The sequence below is a fragment of the Aspergillus wentii genome, assembly GCF_001890725.1.
Source record: "Aspergillus wentii DTO 134E9 unplaced genomic scaffold ASPWEscaffold_3, whole genome shotgun sequence".
In the NCBI taxonomy this organism is placed as follows: domain Eukaryota; kingdom Fungi; phylum Ascomycota; class Eurotiomycetes; order Eurotiales; family Aspergillaceae; genus Aspergillus; species Aspergillus wentii.
In genome coordinates this window covers 3,881,232-3,903,558 of record NW_024467834.1, presented here as the reverse complement: position 1 = coordinate 3,903,558, position 22,327 = coordinate 3,881,232, and the positions used below count along the sequence as shown (strand labels likewise).

Below are 22,327 nucleotides of genomic sequence, written 5' to 3'. Positions count from 1 at the left end.
AAAAAAACATTCATTAGCATTCTGGTGACTTTGTCTTCGAGATCAACACATGCACAAAGAATAAACTTGATTCCACCACATAGCGTCGAAAGATATCCCGGGTCTGATGGCAGACTATAGATCCTCCTCTATCTAATTAATAAACAGAAGCGTAAAATAGAAGTTCGTTATATTATCTATATTTTACTATTATACCTCTGTTCCACATATTCTTCCATATGCTATTGTGGTGCCTAAAAGTCCTAGAACCAATAGTTAGAACAGCTTAATAGCGACGATGAGTCATAGCGGATACAGCTATATAAATCAGCATGAACAACATACTGTATGTATGGCACATCAGATCAACATGCATAATCCCATCCACCACGCCCTTTCTCTCCCCGAGATCCTCTCACACATCCTCATGTGGATCAACCAAGAAAAATACATCCACAGCCGAGCATACTATCTCTTCCAATGCATCCTGGTGAGCAAACTCTGGTTCCACACCGCAGTCCGCTATCTCTGGACTGAACCAGACCAATATTACCTCTACATCAACCTCCCAGAAATCATGGCTGCGATCGATCCTCCCCGACGACAGTTCTACGCGGATTACATTGAGACAGCAACGCTCTGCACGGTGGGTATAGATTATGCGGAAGAGAAAGATGGTCCGCTACGTGATCTTTTCTTTCCAAAATTACACACTCTACAGTTGAAGAGCGAGGGTCGTCATGACGGTGGCATTCATATCCCGAGACTCTGCAATAGTCATCTTCGGGCGTTGGAAATCGATCCCCAGTTTGATAGTTATCCTGACACGTATGGACCGAGTCGGGGGGAGTGGGACTCGATGTTTGAGCAGATCGCGGTATGTTGTGTCTGCTGTTGTTAAGTATTGTGTTGACAAAGTAGGTGCTATTTCCGGATCTCGAAAAGGTCAAGATTGTCGATCGGGCTCGTGTGCATCCTGGAGCACTGGAACGGTTTGCAGACCGTATGCCTCGTCTTGATGCGGTGGAACATGTGGGAGTGGTGGAAATGGACAGTGATTTAGGCAGTTATTGAATGGATATCGTCACCTGGCCATTTAATATCTCTAGAGTCATATGACCGATGTACCAAGCAGTGTTGTTCATTTTGCCACAAACAGGTAGTGCAACAATGGTCGGCCGGCCTGACACAGCCCGCATCAGTCCTGATACCAATTGGGGCCATGCGGGGTAAGCAGCAGCGAATCAAATTACAACACAACAAGGCTGAGGGTGTACAGCCTTATTTGACAGTTGGCTGTCCCAGAAATAAGCAGCGTAATGGGTTGTGATCGACACTGTATCTGAGGTCATCTGCAGATGCACTTTATACATAGTGGAAGTTTTGATTTGTTGAATACTATTTATCAACACTTGGCAGGGTACTTTATTAGAACTGGCTATGCAATTGCACTACGGTTGCATCGCCTTGTAGTACTGCAGAATAGCTATCGACAGTTTTCATCAGGCAATGAACATCATCTTACGTTGGATCATGCAGATGCTGTGTGCCTTAAATATACTTGTCTAAGTCTATATAAACACTGTAGAATTCCGCCATCTGCTCATAATCAAACGCAATCAATTATCATATTAATCATCTCAATTATATCATTAAATATCAATATGCGCTTTCTCTACGTCATCATCACTGCCTTTATTGGCATTGCTCTGGCCACGCCCAGTCCTGAAGCTGCTGCTGATGAACTCATGGGCAGAGGGGTATACACCCTATTCTTATATTAACTACATTATAGCTAACATCTCAGTCCTGTGCTATTCGAGGCCAGCCCTGCGCCAATCAGTCTGCCTGCTGCGTGAGCCTGTGGTGTGTCAAGGGTAAATGTGTCAACCAGGGCTCGGGCGGGAAGAGAGATGTACGTTTACACTCCATCTACACTTCACAAATACTGACAATATAAGGTTGAGGAAGAATCAACCGAAGCAACCGAAGCATCCGAAGCATCTGAAAACAGCGCAAGCTGGAAAACATGCTCAAACACCAACCCCTGTGAAAGGGGCTGGATATGTATCGATGGCATCTGTAACCCGCCAACGACGTCGCGTCGGGACATCTTTGAGAAGAAGGTGAGCTCTATCATCATATATGAGATCCAGAGTGAACGCTAATTATAACAGGCGTGTCGGGGTGAAATTACTTCCTGCGGTGGGAAGAATGGCGAATGCTGCCCATGGTTCCGCTGTGAGAATGGATACTGTACGAGATAGGTATATCTCTAAATTACCTGATGAGTAACGGGAAATTGCGGGGAATTATGGATACTGCTGCTTTGTCTTTTATGTTATTTACACTAGTCTTGATAATGCTAAGATTACTAGTATCCCTTCTCACACGTTCTTCCTCATAGTTACCAAGTACTGTTCATATAATATTAATCACCATTTATAGGGCTAATACTCTAGCGATTCTGGATGGGAAGAGCAGAGTCTTCGAAGAGGTCGCACGATGCGGTGTTTATTGTCAACTTGCCGCCTATATGAGCAGTAGGACAACTCTATAGATCTGAGCGGTCATACACTGGAAGCGCCTCGAAATCACACTCTAGCCAGCCTCTGCTTAGCATGACTGCTTCCTTCTTAGCATACTCTTCTGAAATGCGAATTCCATTCCGGTTCTGTTCCCATGTGATAGCTTCAATCATCGCACCATCGTCACTTGGTTTTATGAAAAGTATATGGTGCTCTATACCAGTCCAGCTGCGAGAAAAGTGGACGGAGATGTGATCACTCTGGCTCTCATCCATGACCGCCGGCAAGATATTCCACTTATCATCCATATCCCGAGATTGGAAACCGACTTTGAGTTTTTGAAAGTCGGTGTCACTAATTCTCAGACCCCATAGAACTGTGGCGGGCTCCCGCATGGTATATATAATCCGAGATTTGCTTTACACGTCAGCTTGGAAATGGCTAGGTGGTGGATAATTAGCACGTACCTCTGACTGCTGTAGGGAGGTGTTCTGCTTGCAAGTTAGGAACAAGACAAAATAGAGGACACGGTACACACTTGCTGTTTATGCTGTGGTTTGTTTATCCGCAGCAGGGCAGCTAAAGTCTGTTTATATGCATTTTGATTCCTACCCTAATGCAATGTGGCAGCCTGGTAGGGATAAGCCACATTTGGAGTTTACCGTTCTAATCTACATCGGGATGGGCACTAACCACATCCAGTAGCTAGATAGCCTATCGTTTCCGATAGTAAGCTGATTGGGGCGGTGTTAGGGCGGGGTAATGGGGCTGGTGATGCTACTTGGTGATGGATATGCTGACGAAAGAAAACACCCAGTCAAGCATTTAATTCCCTTGGACCGCCATCACTAACAAAAGACCGACCAGGTGAAGAGGGCAATCGCTGCGTAGACCAGAGGACAACGACATGTGCTGCGCGGTGGAGAGTTTCAGAGGGGATCTTATTTTTAGTCGACAGCTCTCCCCGTCCATTATTAAAGACTGCGGCGGTGAGTCACTTGGCAGTGATTTTCCTGTCGTGGTTTGATTGCTTGAATATTATAGACATATAATCATTTAGTAGGAGAAGCATTTTTTTATAAAGGCTGTTTCAAGGTAAGGTTGCGGGGATTCAAATTAAAGTGACGATCATTGCCTCAACCTTGTTGGAAGCGAGTGATTCAATCACTCCTTGGGAAGAAATTAAGCCGATCCTGAAGAGAACTGTATTACTGTACTCCGTCGATCCTATCTAGATCCAGAGATCACTGCCCCACTGCCTGTTTAGTTAGTGGTATATATTTCCATACGGCTATGCACAGTCACACCTAATCTAGATCAGTTGACTGAAGCCTCCCACTGGCTCAGCCCCAGCAGCAAAAAAGAAGTACCCCTGATGAAAGATAGACAATAAGGTTTAATTTAACAATTTATGTAGATACTCTAGGTACTAGCTTCTAATGTATGACTTAATCTAATCTTGGAAATAAAAACCCAGTAATCATGCTGGTGATTGTTGTCCAGAGTAAAAATCCACAGTACCTTCCTACAGCATCGCTATCCCTATTGGGCTAGTACTCGACTACAAGCAATCCACTCTAGATATGACATTGCATACACCAATATAGCCGATAAATACTCATCTATCAATGGCTACCCTTAAGGTTCCGAGACCCACTCCTGCGACCTTCCTAAAACGGACTTTGATTCTCCACCAGATATAATAAATAGCCTAGGATACTGGACTTTTCTGAATTCCTTCTACTCTCATCATCAGACTTGAAGCTCCTACAGAATGCTTCTTCAACTTTTACACAGTCTTCCAGATACACTGGACACTTCTACTCTCATCTATACCACCGTGTTTCTTCTCATCCCTCCAGTGCTCATCGTAATCCTCATTCAAAATGGAGATATTTCAACTACACACCAAAAGCTGAAGCATCTGCGAAGAATTGGCCTCTCTACCAGCAACATGACCGATCAATATGACCCCAAATACAACATTTCAGAAGACAGTCCCAACACAAGCAAACCACGGATCAAAGCATTATACATCCACCCCGTCAAATCATGCGGGTACATCGAAGTCAATCAAGCCTTGCTCACCAAGACCGGGTTCATGTATGATAGATATTTTTCATTCGCGACGGAAGAGAACTCCGACTCGGGTCCGAAATGGCGATTCATCAGCCAGCGCACGAAGCCGCTCATGACGCAGATTAAAACCGAGTTGTGGCTTCCGCATGAGAGGAGTGATGCCCTGGATCCACTCGTTCAGGCTGGTGGGTGTATACTTCTGACATTCCCAGATGTGGATATCCATCATTCATGGATGAGGCGGTTGGAGATGCTCTACCATACGGGGGACTTTTTCGCTACGCCTCATATATCCTTCATCGTCCCTCTTCAGCCAACACCAACTCAGATCGACGAATTCGGGTTAACACTGAAACAATTCACCATTCACAAGCGCACAACAACCGGTCTGGACATGGGCATCATTCCCTCCGTGGCAGCAGCACTGCCGAAATTAAAGACCTTTCTCAAAATCCCACATACCCAACGCCTTACTCTCTTCAAGACAACCCCAGACACACCCACCCGTACAGAAGGGAGTCTCGCACCCCTAGAATACATCGGCTCTCCATCCGTCCATGGCTATACAGACCAGCAACCGATTAATATCAACAGCTTGTCTTCAGTACAAGCTGTATCAGCCCTCCTCCCGGACGAAAATAAACCCCTCAACGCGCTGCGTTTTCGCGCAAATATATGGATTACAGGCGCGCCCGCATACGCAGAAGAAAGCTGGACACGATGCCGCATTTTACCAAAACCCAGCATTAGTACCGATAAACAACGAGCTACATTAGCCGTAGTCTGCCGCACATCACGATGTACAATGCCCAATGTGAACCCAGATACTGGAAAAGTCGATACAGATATCCCATCTTCAGGAAAGAAAAGGGGAAAACCACAGCCGAGTACAACTTTGGTGAAGCACAGGATGGTGGAGAGTGGGAATCAAGCTGCGCTGGGGTATATAGGTGTACATTGTGTTCCTGAGGATAGTGGGTTGGGGGTGTATGTCCACGTTGGGGATGAGATTGAGGTTCTTGGATGAAATATAACTGTATGGCATTGAGGAATTGATAACCAGTGTATAGATATCATCATCTTGCTTGAGAGTGGCTGATTGGATGAACGGCGTCGCTGCTTCCACCGACAGGAAGATTGTCCCCACTCCGTGGACCCCGCCCCCGCGGTGGAGTGGGGAGACCATAAACCCCGTTTGATAAAATAATCATATTTTCTCTACTTTCTGATACCAAAGTATACAGATATATTTATATCTCCTATTATAATAAATTTCGTAATCCATGGATATCCCAACAGTGTGTTAAGAAAATGGCTAGGATTAAGTTAGGCTGGATTGCCATCAAGCAGCTTAGCGGCGTGTAAAAATAGAAGAATTCAAGCAATTATCAAATATCTCAGGTATTAGTAGCTAATTATGCTACACGGACAATTCGGAGCGGTTCATTATTTCTGCGAAGTCATTAGACGCCAGCCTCGTTGGGTGTCAAGGCTGAATCGACAAGGCTGGCAGAGGCAATATCAAGAACCAGCTGAAGTCCCCGCCATCTTCAAAGAACCCAGATTCGCAACATGAGTAACCAAGGCTTCAAGTATCAACCCCTTCCTACACCAACATCAGTTCGTCTGGTCACTTTACTCGACGGTGACTCTGATATTTGCGTGTGTGATGTTCCCCTCATCCAACTATCCATCAATGTCGTCGATCTTAATGATAGCCCAGCATTTGTGGCTTTATCGTACACCTGGGGGTCTCCATTTCCACCAGAATCAGATCAGTCCAAGGCATATGGACCCATGAATAATTTCCCGGTCGTCCTCGACGGAGAGATCTTCTTTGTCACCAAGAATCTGTATGAATTTCTACAGCAGCTGAAGACTGGAGAGCTAGACGTTGACCAACGCACGGAGCCATACAACAAAACTGGCCTCATCGAGGCTGCAGAGAATGGGGATGAGAATTATCTCATGTTCTGGTTAGGCCGGGGTGCAGACCTTGCGGCGCAGGACGTATTTGGCGAAACGGCCTTGCACTACGCCGCAGAGAATGGGCATTTCGAAATTGTCAAAACACTAGTTGGGGCTGGTTCAGATGTACACATGCGAGATGGGAAAGGACGTACACCACTCGACTGCGCAAAACTGTGGGAATGCGGACAGTTTGCGGAGACGATTGGCTATTTGGAACGGGCTGATATCGACGAGCTGGTCGGCAGCACACCACAACCGCTCTTTCATATGGATAGTCGACGTTTCTGGATTGATGCGATATGCATTAACCAGAATGACATCCCAGAGCGCAATGCCCAGGTCGCCATCATGTCGATGATATATACCAAGGCCTCCGGAGTGTTCGTTTGGCTAGGGGTGGAGGATGAGAGCACCGAGCTTGCGTTTGGCATGATACATTACCCGGATCAGCCCAGCATGTGCTTGTGGTATAGGGATGTGGCGAAGAGCTGCTCCATCAATAGCCCTGCAGATTCAGTCTCGAAAAAGGGAGCAAGCGAAGCAGCGTTGCAATACCAGGCTATTGTGAGGTTCTTTACAAGAAGCTGGTTTACGCGTGTTTGGATTATTCAAGAAGTCGCCCTGGCCAAGCAAATCCGGGTATTCTGTGGTCGCCATGAGTTTATCTACTTCAAGTTATTTGAGGCGCTTCATCATCCTCGGCTTCCATCCCGCATCAATAGGCGGATTCTTGCCCAGGCATTGGAACTGGCCCGATGGAAGGGATTCGGCGGGAGTGAATTGAGTATATTAACCGACATCAGGGTGCGAACATCCAAATATGCCTTTGAGCGTTCGAGGGTGATTCCCTGTCATGTGCGAGAAGAAGGTATCTCTCTAGTCCCAACATGGGAGGATAAACTCAGTCTTCCACTGTTAGCCAGTCGAGTTTGGTCTTTTCGAGCGACGGACCCGAGGGACAAAGTCTTTGCTTTGATCGGTGCATCCCGTTTGTGTGAGGACCCCACGCACAGCATCGTTGCCGATTACTCCACGTCCACAGTGGAGGTGTTCACTCGGTTTGGCCAGATCTTCATGCAGGGAGCCCCCAATGAGCCATTTCAATCATGGCAGACAGGCGCGTGTGAGGTTTTCGAACGTCTCGAAGGACTGTCCTTTGTGCAACGAAACCCACATAGCCCTCACAGTCTCGATGGCCGATCTTTGCCATCATGGGTCCCTGATTTCACTGCACCTCTGGTCAGTCCCCGTCTGTGGTCATCACGTTTCGCGGCAGGTGGTATCTGCGACAACCGCGATATGATTCTTCCTGGGGATGATCCTTGTACCCTGAAGCTGACCGGCACATTAGTTGATGAAATTGATTACGTGGAAGAAAGTACCGGTGAGGTGACAGAAATACAATTTGGCCCGCGAAGCTGGCTACAATTCATCGCCGGTCTGGACCTCAAATATACTCCGACCGGACAAAGCCGTGTCGAGGCACTCTGGCAGACGTTGATGGCCGGCTACCTCTCATTGACATCAAAGGATCCCATTGGCGATGCCCGATCCTCCTTCCGCTACTTCATCCAAAGAGCACTATGGGCGGACCCGAGCGGGACAAAAGAAGATAAAACAAAGGACATCAACCTCGTTCGCGAGTTTGATGATTCTAACTCACTGCCATCTTGGGAAGAAGTTGAGCAATACGGGGTGGCGCAGGACAGGATAGGAAAGACTGATGGAGCAGTGAAGATCAACAACGGCGACTTTGACCAGGCGTTCACCCATTTCCACCTAGGACGACTGCTCTACCGAACCAAAAAAGGGTACCTCGGGCTTGGGCCGTGGCATGTACACCCCGGAGATGAAGTGTGGGTGATTTCTGGGACACGAACACCGTTTGTTCTGGGGAAGACGTCAACTCCTGGCTCAGATACTAAGAGCCGAAGGTTCATTGGAGAAACGTATGTGCATGGATTAATGAATGGTGAAGCTAGTCACGATGATCATGTCTTTGAGCCGATATCGCTTGTATAAGTTGAACTCTTCAACTTATTTAAAACAAAACCACCAATAATAAAAGGACAGAAACATATAACAGTAGGATGTAAGGTGGTTATCCTAATAAGATAAAAGCCTCAGCAAGCGGTGCCACGGATGCGGTTCAATATGTTAGAACATAAGAATACTAGAATGAGTACAGGTCTAACTGGTATAGAAAACGGCATACCCAGCAAAACCATCATAGCGCTCTAATGCGCCCAGACGAAACAACTCTTCAACCTTTTGTTGCTCTGTGGCTGTTCTGTTCTTTCAGACCCGGTATCTATTCTGCTACTGGCGAGAGAAGCGTCGCTTGTAACCATTTGAAGGCATGTCATTAGAACGTTAGATCCACTATGAAGCTTTAATCTATTTCGGATAATTCATATTGTCAGATCGATTGGTTCATTTATGGAATGACTCGGTTGATTCTTCGTCCGTAGGATTGGACAGTTGGAAATAGCAAAACTTTTCTTATCTATGATATTAATTATATACTGCTCCTCACCACTCATCCCCCTCACCGATTAATCAAGATTGACAGTGGACCGCTCCCGAATCGACTTTCCATAACGATTGAAAAGGATCGGAACAGGTACGAACGCCAGCGCCAGAAAACCCAGCAAGGAATTTCCCCATCCCAATCCCAATGTTGAAAACATCTTTGGTCCAGCCAGAGGGAGCAACGCACCAACCAGCGATCGCACCGCTGTCAAGGTTGCAACACCAGATGCTGCGTAGGATGGATAGCAATCGATGACGTATGTCTGGATGGGCATGAAGACACCCATCATTCCCACACCAAAGGGAACCATGCCGACGATAGGGGCCATCCATTGAACGTCTTTATCCGCTGTCCAGCCGTACCAAAAGAAACTGATGGGGAGGAGACAGCTGAAGAAGATCATTGTCGGTAGACGCATCTCGGGTTCGAATTTGCCGTTATTTCTGGCCGTGAGCTTGATGACAATTCTATCGTTGGTCATCGCAATGATGAAGATGCCAACAAAGAAACCCACCCCGATGCCCAGGTATGCGAGGCCTGCGAGACCAGTCGAAAACCCATACTGGCCCTCGAAGACGGAGGTAATCGTCGTGAAGAACAAGTACAACAGACCATACACAAAGGCCATGTAGACGGACAACAACATCACAATGGGTGACTTGAACAGCAGCAGCATCGGCCTCTTCAACCCCAGCCCCAGCGTCTTCCCCAGCGACACCCCTTCCTCGCCCTTGTGCACATCATACGCACTGCACAGATCCGTCCGTCCAGTCTCCTTGATCAGCTTGGCCGTCTTCCACCGAATCAAAACAGGCGCATACGTCTCTTTGTTCAAGCACTCAATCCCAAACGAAATAACCCCAGACACAATGAGTAGAATCCAATACACCCATCGCCAGCCAATCGTCTCACCCACGAACCCACCCGCGATAGGCCCAATCACCGGCCCAACCAGCGGCCCCAGGCTCCAGATCGATGTCGCCATTCCTCGTTGTGCAACCGGGAACAGGTCTGCGATCACGCCTGCTCCAAGCGTGATGCAGCCAACGCCACCCACGCCCGCGAGGAAGCGGAAGACGATCAACGAGGCAATGTTGGGCGCCAGCGCACAGCCGATCTGCCACACGACGAAGAACCAATTTGCGCAGCTGAGGATTATGCGACGACCGTAGATTTCACTCAGGGGGGCGAGGAAGAGAGGTCCGACCTGTCATTGTTAGTTACATTCCACATATCAAAGTAGAGTGCACCTGTAGTATACGACTTACGGTATATCCCAGGACGAAGACCGTCACACTAAACGACAGCAGAATCTCATTGGACTCGCCAAACTCGGCGCCCATATATCCCACCGAAGGCGAAAACATACTTGACGCCAGCGGAGAGATGAGCGTAATCGCACTGACAAGCGACAACAGCGCCCATTTCTTCCCTGACGAGAAATTCTGCGGGTTCGCAGGGTCATTTTGGCCTTCCCAGCCTACGATTGCTCTGTCGAGGTCTGTCTCTGGGTAGACTTTGACGCCCGAGTCAATGGGCTCGTCGTTTTGTTTTTCGGGATCTCCCACGGTCGACATTCTTTATGATTTTGAGTTTTCGAGTGAAAAACAAAAGGAGGGGGGGAGGGGAAATAGGGATGAAGGTGAGATTTAATATCAATTAAAAGAGGAGGGCTTATGAACTGCATAACTATAGACCAGGTCTGTATAGCAGCCTCGCTATGAATCTCATGCGGCATAATTTGCATAACTTACCTATGGGAAAACGTAATGATTGGTTTCATTTCATAACTCATAAGGCTAGGCGCTGATCTCGACTATTTCGCCTCAATGGCGTCTCACCGGAATTTATCTTCGACCTCACTTAGATAATTAACACAACTACAACAGGGACTTCTTGTGATATATACAAGTAGTCAGTCTCATGAATATTGTATTTTCCCTAATAATGAAGATAATAATAACGTACAACTAATTCTTGCGTCTGGCTGCGGTGTCGAAACCGCATATTCAAAGTGGGTCTTTATGTTGGGTAAGGTATGTTCATAACTTTTGGCTTGTGCATTTTCAGACTTTATGCAGGACCAAATTTGACTTTGCCCACTTATCCAAATTCAAATCCCGGCTGCACCTCCGCATGGCTTCATAAGGCCTGCTCATTGTCTTATCCAAGAATTAGATTTGCTTAACAAGTTTGGTAAAATTTTAATATCTCATTCTCGTGACATAATCATATCTTGGTTAAGCCTTATTTTCCCTCCCATACGGGCTAATCTGTCTCCAATTGCGGAATATAAATACATGCAGCCCACCAAGTGCGATATATCCACAGACAATAAGCGCCACCGTCACGGAATTTCCGACCAGAAAAACGCAGCGCATAAGTAGTGTTGTACGTCAACAGAGGGATTCAGGCATTAAACGCATAACTAGCTTCATCAACAAAGATGGATAGGGGTATTATTATTAATCTAATCTACTTACGCAACGGAATTTGTTGAACTGAGCATGATCTTCCGCTTGACACTATCTCGTATTTATTCAAGGACTGTATATCTGTCCAGTTAGATCTAGATGAGATAGAGGTGGAATAGGCTTACCTATCAAGATTCTTCAGCTAGAGATTCATATAACTGCTAATATTCTCACTGCATACAAAGAACCTGGTCATTACTAGTACGGCGTGATTCAACATGAGGAATGAACATATGCTTAGTAAGCTGTATACACCCAAAAGTGCCACTTTAAAAGTACTCACTGGATACTCTGAAGTATGACTGGTTCATTAAACTCACTTTTTCCAGCTGTGTTTATCCCCTGTCTAGCTAGTCTTTTTCCTCTGACTTGGGCCAAAAGACTTGTGTTGTGGTAGGGAGGTCTGGCGGTGTAATATATCCTAGATACCTGTTTAGTATCGTCCAATATAACTAAAAGGGAGGAAATACTCCAGAGCAACATGGAGAGAGTAATGACTCTATCAAATATGAACAACCATTACCAACCTGACAGACCTCTTTTTCCGTCTATTGCTGTTTATAATGCTGCTTGTTGTTTTTATTGCTCATGGACTAGTTCAGAGGTAGGTGGCATACCATATATCCACTGAACATGAAGCTGACAAAGCCTGAGCTGAAGAAGATACATACCGTTTTTTCCTAGCTCTAGAAAGTGATAGATACCTTATACATGCTGAGTGATTAGTAATATATATTTACTGTTTTGTATACTATCCTCCTAAAACTGTATGAACAGCCGGATAGAATATCCCTTTGGTCAGACTGACCTAGTTTCGTCAGATTATTTGAGATAGTATTTGGCTTATCATGTAGCCACTACTATAGTGATGAATTAATCCAAGAATAGAAAATGCACAGTACTGTAATGCTTACTCAATCGTATAATCCTACCGTCTTCTTAGGATAGTAGAGGGGGGGAATAGAGCTATACTAAGGTATATTAGTGTGCATTATGTCCCAAAGATAGTGGGTTAGGGGTATATGTTCAGGTTAGGGATGAGATTAAGGTCCTAAACAAGACTGAGCTTAGGCGAGTGTTTTGTAGTCAAGGTGAGCCTATCTAACATAATATCCACTTCGCTGCTACATCGTGCGATGATTAGACAGAGTTTGGTGCTTTGAAAATAAGATCCTGTACCACACACCATGTCAGTTTGAGAGGTACTTGTCAACTATTTTAAGACAGACTACCATGGGGCTGCCATTCTAGGCAACCAAATATTTTGAGCAAATATTTAATAAGCGTTGCAGATGATAGATCTGACTGGCTCGGGCATAAAACTTTCAGCTCAGCCCTGTCAGCCCTACCGAGTGGGGCCTAATAACCGCTCTTCCCACTTGGAAGCGCCGTCCTAATCCACCTTCCCCCTATAGGGATTCTGACCAATATATTTTATCGGATTTCCATCAAGATGAAACCATGAGATTGTGAGACATGTCAAAAGGCTTGTTCTCGGATTAAATGCTTAAGCGCCTTTTCACATTATCCCCTCCTTATAAGAGAGGGTATATTCTCCAGTCCGGAAAAACTCGTCCATTTATCCTTTCCCTTCTTGTATTTCTATTCCCGCGATCTGGAATTCTCAATTTTCCCAATTTCTATATGGAATAGTTTTTCCTCTCGCTCTTTTCTCATATCTACTTTCCCTATATATTCCTTTAAAGCTATACATTCTTTGATCTTCTATAGTCTCCGTGATAAACTAACAGCATGGAAACACAAAAACGCAGCGTTAGTACCTTCTACACTTTGCTCGACGACAAACTGGCCCATTATGCACTTCTCTCCCTCGGCTGTCTCGCCGTCCTTATCTACGTATGGAAGGCTGTATTCCACTTCAACGCCCACCTCCGAAGACTAAACACCTTCAGCAACTCGGACCAGAAATACTTTCTCATCCCGAATACCACCCTGGCGAGAATAAAAAACCACCTCCTCTACGCACCCCTCTTTCATACACGTCATAATCGCGAATTCCAACTCTCCCGCGCCATCAACATGGGTACGTTACCGAGTCGACTGCACGGGCTTGTTATTATTGGTATACTGTCGATGAATATCACACTCTGTCTCGTGACAACCCCATATGGAAAGAGTGAAGCAACAGTATCAAAGATCATCTTGAACAGAACTGGCACTATGGCCACTGTGAATCTCATTCCGCTGGTTCTGATGGCTGGTCGCAATAATCCTCTGGTCGGCCTTTTGGGTGTCCCCTTTGATACCTGGAACTTGATACATCGCTGGCTGGGGCGGATTGTCGTTCTTGAGGCGGTCGCTCATGCGCTTGCGGATGTTATTCCTAGAGTGCAGAAGAGTATGTTACCTCCACATCATATCTTACTTTCCCTAATCAATGTATCAGGTGGCTGGAGCTACTTGGGAGCACGCTTTGAAGTGAGCTTATTCATGCTGAGTGGTCTTGTGGTAAGTTCCTCCCTGTTGATATCAATGCCTTACTGATTAAAAGGCCTGCTGTGCATTCGTCGGTCTCATGGTCCATTCAGTCTCTCCGATCCGCCATGCATTTTATGAGACGTTTCTTCACTTGCATATTTGTCTGGTTATTCTTGGTCTGGCTATGCTATGGGTACACCTGAAGGCTAAAGAAGCCGATGCTCTCAAGTATCTGGTCGCCGCTATTACCTTATGGGCGTTTGAGGTAGGTCTCCAGTTTTCCCCGTTGAATACCATCACTATTAACTCACTAATAACACTGGTGCAGCGAGCCACCCGATTGATAATCCTCATATACAGGAATATATCAACCAAACACACCACAGCCGACGTAGAAGCCCTCCCGGGCGACGCGGTACGGGTATCTCTCCGCCTCGCACGACCATGGCGCGTCAAACCAGGCCAACACATCTACCTCTACATCCCATCTATCGGATGGTGGAGCTCTCACCCATTCTCAGTTGCATGGGGCGCGTCTGGAGAAATCACCGAGAAAATTCCACACGATGTCAGCAGGGAAACCAAAACCATTTCCCTCCTCATTCGTCGCCGGACGGGGTTCACAGATAGCCTATTCAAGCGTGTATCAAACTCCCCAGACTCTCGCGTTAGACTGTCGGCGTTTGTCGAGGGTCCGTACGGGGGCACGCATTGTCTAGATACATACGGGACCATCCTCCTTTTCGCGGGCGGGGTAGGAATCACGCACCACCTCCCCTTCGTACGATATCTAGTCCAATCCTACGCAGAGAGAACAACCGCCGTGCGCCGGATCACGTTAGTCTGGATAATCCAGTCGCCGGAACATCTAGAGTGGATTCGTCCGTGGATGACTGAGATTCTCGGCATGGATCGACGACGTGACATACTCCGGATCAAACTGTTTATTACACGTCCTCGGAATACAAAGGAGATTGTTAGTCCTAGCGCAACTGTGCAGATGTTTCCCGGACGGCCGAGTGTGGATTTGCTGCTTGGGATGGAGGTGGACAGCCAGATTGGGGCGCTGGGGGTGATGGTTTGTGGGAGTGGGGGATTGAGCGATGCTGTGAGGAGGGCTTGTCGGAGGCGAACGGGCAGTACGAGTGTTGATTATATTGAGGAGAGCTTTTCATGGTAGTCTATTTAATCAATTATACCACTAATCAGCTTTGTAAACAAGCAAGACTGCTTCTTTCCTACCCATCCTGCCATCTTAAAAAACATAATCTTTACATAACGTAGCAAACATCATGATATCCCCAGCCTTGCTGCATATTCAATCCACGAAAACTAGGGCCTCAAGCCACTCCCTTTGCTCTTCAGGATTCCTGGCTTCACGGTCCAAGAACCTCTTCACCCCCTCATCTAGCTCTCTCTTCGACTTCTCATAATCCACATCGCTAACTCTACCGTCCCAATGTTTAAGACAGCCAGTGTCGGCAACAAATGTATCCATGAGTTCGACACCTTGGGCCCATAGCTCGCCGTCCCGCTCTTGCTGTTGGATTTCTCCTTCTGAGTACTGTAATGGGAACGGCGTTGCAGATCTGCCATCTTCCCCCACTCCAACAATACGTCCCCATTCTTTCTCGACATCTCTCAGCAGGGTGTTGAGGAGCGGCTCGTAGTCCATCAAGGCCAATCCTGGAACCACACTAACCTGATGCCGGAGAGTATTCTGGCCCTGTATCGCTTCAAAGACTGTTTCATTATGCTGCAGACACCGGACTAGATAGAGGTTATGCAGTGTCTGTGCCCTATGAAGGTCCTTTGCCTTTCGCTGTTCATCTGGATCCATAGGCTCATAATTCGCTTATAAAGGAACTTTCCCCAAGTTTTCAGGAACTGGACCGTTGTAATCGAGAAACGCTGGGCGTCCAACCTGGATGAAAATCGGACATGCACTGACGGACTGCCAGTCAATAATTCCCACAATACGGCTTGGGTCTTCGGGGTCGACAAATATATTCTGGGAATGAAGATCGCTATGCCATAAAATTGAGGCATGGGTGGCTTCGTTTTCTGGGAGGACTTGAAGTGCCACCTTGAGATAGCCTTCCAACGCGGAGAGCTTTTTGGAGAGGCTAGGCTGGTATTGTCTGGGTCCATAGAAAAGCCCTTCCGGCATTAAAGGGTACCGGAGACCTGCCTTTGCAGTTGCAGTTTCCCTCCTAGCAATAGCCGTCATAAATTCTGTAACTGTTGACCCTTTGCATGGATAAGCACAGGATGATAACATCATACGAGCTCGGAGAAGCACTTACATGGGCCACGCTCAATATCCAACTGGCCTCTCCCAAAGTCAAAGAAAGAACGGTGATTAGTCGGTCCAATGCCAAATGTTTTGCTCCACACTTTGTTCCCAGTTGGATCAAGGTATAGAGACGAAGCAGAATCAGAATTGTCCGGAAGATCGTCCTTATAGTATAAGGAACCGAACTTGGAAAATTTCGTAGCTGCTAGGCGCCTTTCAATATCGACAACCTGGTCCAGAATTTGGACATTCTGCTTTCCCTTGATGGTGTCCCATACATCGGTTAGCACCACGCCGGCCTGCTTCTCCATGAGGATATACTCTGCTCCAAGAGGGTTCTCTGATGCTCGAGAACTCCATGCGTACACTCTCGGAACAGGGAGATTTAAAGCATTTCTCAACTAACAAAGTTAGTACCGACACAGAAGGAAATTACGGTGGGAAAAAAGGAGACCGTACAAAGTCCATAGTTGCAACCTCACTAGCTGTCGTGAAGTGTGGTCTGCCCGCATTAGGATTTGGAAGTTTCGCAATAATCTCGCGTCCATCATCCATGGTCAGCTGGAATACTTTGTTATATTGGCCCTCTGAGATCTTTAACACGTGGGTGCATGATCTCGACCCGACCGCAGAGGCAGCTAATTGCAGAAGGGCTGAGAGATCGAACTTGACATAGCGACAGGCAAATTGCCCCCGCTCGTTCCAAAGCCAACGACCTGAAGTAAACCGATTGAGCGCCTCAAGGTCATGCTGTGAATCTGCGATACCCTCGGTCTCGTTCTTGGGGTTGTTGCCGGAAGAAAATGAAGCAGCTATGAGTGTATCGCGGGGGTCAGAGCGGCGGACAAGCGTAGCGCCTAGACTTCTTCCCAGGAAGGCGCCTCGGATGCCCTTCATATCTAGTATTTGAGGAAAGTGGGAAGATCTGTCATGTCGATGTCATGGCGCGTGGTGAAAGAAAGATCCAAGTCACGGGGCCGGCCTTGGCGGCAACGCATCTACAATAACAGGCGCCTGCTTCAACCATTCTGCATATATGAACCACAAGATAAATATGAAGTTCTGCACAGGAGTGAGTTTCGATAAGTATAGTATTCAGTGGGCGGTTACTGGTTTGTCCTGGCGTATATTGAAATTGCTGTGTAAAGGGTGAGATGAAAGATAAAGATATATCCAGATTAAGTATACTTATAATTCTATATGTCTAGCTCTAACCAATGGTGATAGTGTGTTAGATACATATCTTGTATCAATATATCAGATTAAGTCAACGTCGCCATGCCCGACTTGTCAACATTCCCATAAATCTGCAAACTAAAGTTACTCGGCGCAGCCTGGTTGACGGTCTGAATAAAACACAGGTGGGAGGTTTAAAGGAATTATTAGAGGTCTTCGCGGACAGTGGTGTATAGTAGGTCAAGGATGAAAATACATCAAGAAAAATATTATTCTGTCATTCTGATACAATATACATGGGAGAGACAAAACTTGAATCAAGCGTTGTGACATTAGAGAGCATAGAAATGAAGCCATCATAGGTTGTCTGCTTGGCTTCAATTGAAAGGGAAAACATTTAGGCCGACGATTTTTTATCGCTGTTTTCTCCGTTTTACTGGGGACATGGTCAAATAACTAACCTTAACATGGAGACCAAGATAGCAAGGAATATTCTGTCTTACCACGAGCTGCCATCCAGACTCCGATTGTCTCTCCTCATCATCTCCTTCTCCTTTAACCATCGCTCTCACCTCCATGATTCCGGGATTTCTTCCCTTCCCGGACATGTCGGAGGTTCTGTTCGGTGTCTATAGTGTCTGGATGGTCAATCCCGAACTGAGCTCGTTTGCCTTGCAACGCTTTTTCGTAATAAGACTCAGCCTCATTTACCTCGTCCATCTTATTTAGTAGATATGCGAGATTCCTCATACACTCGAGAGTGCTATTGTGGCCAGCCCCTAGCGTTCTTCCTCTGATCTCTAATTCCTCTTTTCTCAACTTTTTCGATTCCGGATACTTCTTTTGCAGCATAAGGACATATGCAAGAGCCCCTTGGGTATCGAGTGTGTTGATGTTTTCCGGGCCCAACGTAGCCTTCCTATCCTTTAAGACGCTGCGGAAAAGTGGCTCAGATTTTTTGTAGTTATGCATCAGTAGATGAAGCCAAGCCAGGTTATGGCTGCTCGAAAGTGTGTCTTGATCTTTCTCACTGAGGTCGATTTTGCTTTGTGTCTCCACCTCACTCGTTATCTTCAGAGATTCAGTATATTTACCTAGACGCTGGAGCACATGACCAAGAACTCTCTGAGTTAGTAGCTTGGCGCGTTTATCTTGCCCGTGTGCGTCCATCATGTCTTTGAGGATATCCTCTGCTTCCTTATATTCACCTAAGCTTTGTAGAGCCCAGGCGAGCTTTTGCCGGCTGAAGAGAGTGTCTGCATGATCGGAACCAAGCGCCTTTTCCTTCCTTCGAATAATATCTCTGTTGAGTGCGATCGAGTCCTTGAACATTCCACGGTTTTGAAACTCCATGTCCGTGTTGGTAGCGAAGTTTAACGTCTTTGGGTTATATCTCCCCTCTTCTTCGTCCAACCTTTTCAGTGTTCTCATTCTCCTGTCCTTCTCTACATTGCGGCTGATATCGTCAAGCATAAGCTTCAGAAAGCCACTGAACCGCTCATAGGCCCATTCCTTTTCACTGCGAAATTTGCAGATGTCAGAGTGGTTTCGCTCGATATCAAGTTGTATTTCACGACTCCTGGGAAAGCCCAAAATTGCACTTTCTGGCTCAACAACCTATTAAGTTCAGTAAATGTTATCATACCACCTAATTCGTCGTAGCATATGTCAACTTACTACTCCCACGGACGTCTTAACACTTTCATAGACTGTTATGAATCGAAGGTCTTTCGATTGGCGTTCAAACATAAGGGCTAATTCATCTGTGATGTTACTGTCTGCCTCCAGTGACTTTGCTAGCGCATTTCCTGGAGCGCCTTGCACTTTCCGAACTATATGGGCGACAACAAGACCTAAGCTTGCTAGGCTCTTCTTTTTCGCGCCATGATGGGGAGTGCCGAAGAAAGCCATGCCTTTCCTATACAGACATAAATTACTAAACAAGGCTCATTCATTAGATTTGCTTACGTGGAATCTTTAATGTCTTCAAAAATCTTCTTGTCCGTGACAAATGCTTGCTTGACGACGAGACCGCCAAGGCTATGGCAAAAGAATATTAAGGGCCGGTATTTTGCTTCCTGTATTTCTATTTAGTCGTCTGAACAGGATTTCCCTCCCAAGCTTACCCTTCGCTTTTCCAGGAGCGAGTTCAAAAGTGATTCTGCATGGTTTGAAACACCTGCAGCTCCCGTCTTGAAAGCTATATTTGAATTATACCTGTACAACATTATACGGCAATCCGTGAAAGTTTGCGGAAGGAAATTTTCGAGCCAGGTAGGGCCGTCTGGCTCGAATGGCTCTGCTCTCCACGTTTTGATGTGATGGTTAGGGTCACCGTAAGGGTTAAGGCCATGAACAGCCACGATACTAGCACGATTAGTATAGATACGTATTATTAGGTGGGCGCAGACGCAATATACTCATATTTTGCCTGTTCACAATCAACAATCACTTCCAAGGGATCGGTATCTTCTATCCGGTTCCTTTGAGGTTCCTTTCGAGGTCTTAGGAAATATGTTCCAGCGCCGAAGGAAGAATTGAACCACTGACTCCAAGGCCGATCCACCCTCCTTTAAGTAAGAATGCCATTCTCAAGATACCTACTAACGTGGGACGATTTGTCGCATGAAATAAGGATTATATTTGGTTTCGTGGTCCTGTGATAAAGAATAGGATTGTCCCTATTGCTACTAAATCATGCCAGCAAGATGATCGCGACAAAAGGCGAGCGTTGATGGGCAGAGCTCGTCCCAGGCTAAAGTCTTGATTTCAGTAATAGATTATGTCAAAATTTTGCACTGATTGAATAGCTGTAAGGCGCCGACGCTGCCTGAGGCTATTTAACCATTTGGCTAACTCAAACTGAGCATCAAATGGAGACTAGGCGTACACGAAGCTTATTGGGAAAGTAAAAAGGAAGTGAGACGCAATCAACTAGCAAGAATCATTATGAACACATTTATATATATAGGAAAAGATGAAGATCTATCATGATCTGGAACGCTCTAGTTTCAGCATCAGATGCAGTTATAAAATTAGATCGTCAGCCCTTTCATTATCATTAGATTTCGTGTAAGTTAAGCTTGCCGGCGCACCGCTTTCAGTACATACGAACAGGCTAGAACTGTCGTTCAAAGTCTGTTTCTAATTCAGCCGAATCTTCTGGGTCTAGATCAACGATATGCATCTCCTAAGATGTATTTAATCTCCAGCAGCGGGCATAACTGTATCAATCCAGCACACTCCCATGAAGAAATGAGTTTACCATGACAACGAAGAGAATTACTGTCTGCTTGGGCTTCATCTAGGGCGTTCGCATGATCATCGAAAAGGACTCCGTTGCCCAGTCGAAACCGCTGTCGAGCCTCAGGTAATTTGCATGGTTCCGCAATGACGTCATGGACGTGGTCTTCAACGGCAAATCGTTCCCAGCTTTCCAAGTCTTACTACTAGGCGCGCGATCATCGACCAATATCTTCCAGCGAAACCATAGACGAATACAACCATGGTGCATCTTACTTTGCTGGCTGCAGGTAACTACAGACCGCGTTATAGAGAAGCCCTGTTCTTCACAACCCGTGGCTGTATGTAGTGGATTATTATAGGTAGGGGAATATAAAGGGGTATGGCTTTACACATATGAAATTGATGAATGGTAGATGCATCTGTGGCTGTCACTTGGTTAGTTAGTTTTCTATCTAATCTATGGCTATCCACATCTCCCACAATCTCAGCCTTGTATTCTTTAAACATTCGGCTAGAAACCTTAAATAGAATATCTAACTCTTTAAAGGTCTGTCCTTCCGTCTTAGGTAGGTAAAAATGGTATAAGAAAAGATAAATAACACTTAGGCCTGAGAATAAGAAGCCTAGCTTTCGTCTCTAATTTACCTTGTCTTTATTCATTATATAAATGATGGTAGTAGTAAATATAACTAATCAGATAAGGCAGTTAACTATTATAAGGCTGATAATTATACTGTAGAGTTTTATTAATAATACTTCTGCTAGCAGTATATAGTAGAATAAGCTGAGAGTGAGGTTATAGATAAAGTTATAGGTGACTACAAGATTATATTAGCCCCAGACTGGGGCACTGGTTTATCTTAGGTGAAGTCAAGTATTTATAATAATAACGAGGAGGATAGCAGGGGTGGAACACCTAAATAGGTAGACCATTTATCAGCTAATATATAAGAGTAGTGGTTAGGAGATAGCAATTCTGAGTAATTTAAGTAGTGTTGATCTAAGATTTATAGAAAAAGTATAGCATCTAATAAGTTTACTTCCGTAAAATGCATGGTATAGTAATAAAGAAGACATTACCTATGAGTAACTATATATTATATACCATGACATAGTTGATCAGTTAACGCAGATTCATCCATTTGGAATGGGCATGATGGTTGGGTTGGTTTTTGTAGCTGGAACTCTCCAGCTAGAGTGTTTCTTTAATACATGCCTGTTTTAACCTTATATCTACTTCCTTTATTACTAATTATAATAGGGTCTATATGGCGCGGTTATAATCACCCCCTGCATATAGCCGGTATAGAGGATCTGGATAAAAAGATATTAGTGCTGGTATAATTATAGGAAGAATCCAGTGCATTATAATAGGGATCTTATATAACCAGGCACACTATTGACTTAGTTCCTTTAAGAAGCCCTTATGCAATTGTTGGTCTGACTAAGAAGGCCGGATTTATCATGGAAGCTGTGAAAACATGCAGAGGGTTTAGATCCAAGCCGCTAGGGGTTTAAGGCTCTCAGCAACTCACCATTAGTCCAGCCCCCTCAAGTCCAGGACCATAAAATCTCTCTGCGTTGGAAAGCTATCTCAAGGTGGCAT

At 45.7% G+C, this 22,327-nt stretch overlaps 9 protein-coding genes across 9 annotated transcripts; 5 read left to right on the top strand and 4 right to left on the bottom strand.

Annotated features, from left to right (window-relative positions):
• Positions 1 to 162: 162 nt before the first annotated feature.
• Positions 163 to 1,302, top strand: ASPWEDRAFT_39555 (uncharacterized protein). The gene has a single exon (XM_040835115.1). It carries the CDS (start codon positions 350 to 352, stop codon positions 878 to 880), a length of 531 nt encoding a protein of 176 aa, XP_040691490.1. The 5' UTR covers positions 163 to 349; the 3' UTR covers positions 881 to 1,302.
• A 341-nt stretch (positions 1,303 to 1,643) lies between these two features.
• Positions 1,644 to 2,246, top strand: ASPWEDRAFT_27161 (uncharacterized protein; the record flags this gene model as incomplete). Its single annotated transcript, XM_040832962.1, has 4 exons — positions 1,644 to 1,739; positions 1,775 to 1,894; positions 1,941 to 2,105; positions 2,157 to 2,246. 4 exons carry the CDS (start codon positions 1,644 to 1,646, stop codon positions 2,244 to 2,246), a joined length of 471 nt encoding a protein of 156 aa, XP_040691489.1.
• Positions 2,247 to 2,318: 72 nt separating this feature from the next.
• Positions 2,319 to 2,968, bottom strand: ASPWEDRAFT_39552 (uncharacterized protein). Its single transcript, XM_040835114.1, has one exon. The coding sequence runs from the start codon at positions 2,900 to 2,902 to the stop codon at positions 2,534 to 2,536; it is 369 nt and encodes a 122-aa protein (XP_040691488.1). The 5' UTR covers positions 2,903 to 2,968; the 3' UTR covers positions 2,319 to 2,533.
• Positions 2,969 to 4,264: 1,296 nt separating this feature from the next.
• ASPWEDRAFT_39550 (MOSC domain-containing protein) lies at positions 4,265 to 5,811 on the top strand. The gene has a single exon (XM_040835113.1). The coding sequence runs from the start codon at positions 4,282 to 4,284 to the stop codon at positions 5,611 to 5,613; it is 1,332 nt and encodes a 443-aa protein (XP_040691487.1). The 5' UTR covers positions 4,265 to 4,281; the 3' UTR covers positions 5,614 to 5,811.
• Positions 5,812 to 6,158: 347 nt separating this feature from the next.
• ASPWEDRAFT_171272 (uncharacterized protein) lies at positions 6,159 to 8,579 on the top strand (the record flags this gene model as incomplete). The annotated part of the gene is made up of 1 exon (XM_040830751.1): positions 6,159 to 8,579. The coding sequence occupies one exon, from the start codon at positions 6,159 to 6,161 to the stop codon at positions 8,577 to 8,579; it is 2,421 nt and encodes an 806-aa protein (XP_040691486.1).
• Positions 8,580 to 9,112: 533 nt separating this feature from the next.
• On the bottom strand, positions 9,113 to 10,667 carry ASPWEDRAFT_107800 (MFS transporter; the record flags this gene model as incomplete). Its single annotated transcript, XM_040827917.1, has 2 exons — positions 9,113 to 10,297; positions 10,359 to 10,667. 2 exons carry the CDS (start codon positions 10,665 to 10,667, stop codon positions 9,113 to 9,115), a joined length of 1,494 nt encoding a protein of 497 aa, XP_040691485.1.
• Positions 10,668 to 13,316: 2,649 nt separating this feature from the next.
• On the top strand, positions 13,317 to 15,183 carry ASPWEDRAFT_171270 (ferric reductase family protein; the record flags this gene model as incomplete). The annotated part of the gene is made up of 4 exons (XM_040830750.1): positions 13,317 to 13,923; positions 13,972 to 14,033; positions 14,077 to 14,268; positions 14,332 to 15,183. The coding sequence occupies 4 exons, from the start codon at positions 13,317 to 13,319 to the stop codon at positions 15,181 to 15,183; spliced, it is 1,713 nt and encodes a 570-aa protein (XP_040691484.1).
• A 138-nt stretch (positions 15,184 to 15,321) lies between these two features.
• Positions 15,322 to 17,196, bottom strand: ASPWEDRAFT_171269 (uncharacterized protein; the record flags this gene model as incomplete). The annotated part of the gene is made up of 4 exons (XM_040830749.1): positions 15,322 to 15,833; positions 15,897 to 16,253; positions 16,310 to 16,700; positions 16,759 to 17,196. 4 exons carry the CDS (start codon positions 17,194 to 17,196, stop codon positions 15,322 to 15,324), a joined length of 1,698 nt encoding a protein of 565 aa, XP_040691483.1.
• Positions 17,197 to 17,748: 552 nt separating this feature from the next.
• Positions 17,749 to 20,388, bottom strand: ASPWEDRAFT_39543 (uncharacterized protein). Its single transcript, XM_040835112.1, has 7 exons — positions 20,026 to 20,388; positions 19,896 to 19,969; positions 19,602 to 19,843; positions 19,444 to 19,553; positions 19,153 to 19,393; positions 17,979 to 19,092; positions 17,749 to 17,911 (listed from the first exon to the last, which is right to left on the bottom strand). Exons 2-6 carry the CDS (start codon positions 19,897 to 19,899, stop codon positions 18,031 to 18,033), a joined length of 1,659 nt encoding a protein of 552 aa, XP_040691482.1. The 5' UTR covers positions 19,900 to 19,969; positions 20,026 to 20,388; the 3' UTR covers positions 17,749 to 17,911; positions 17,979 to 18,030.
• Positions 20,389 to 22,327: the final 1,939 nt, after the last annotated feature.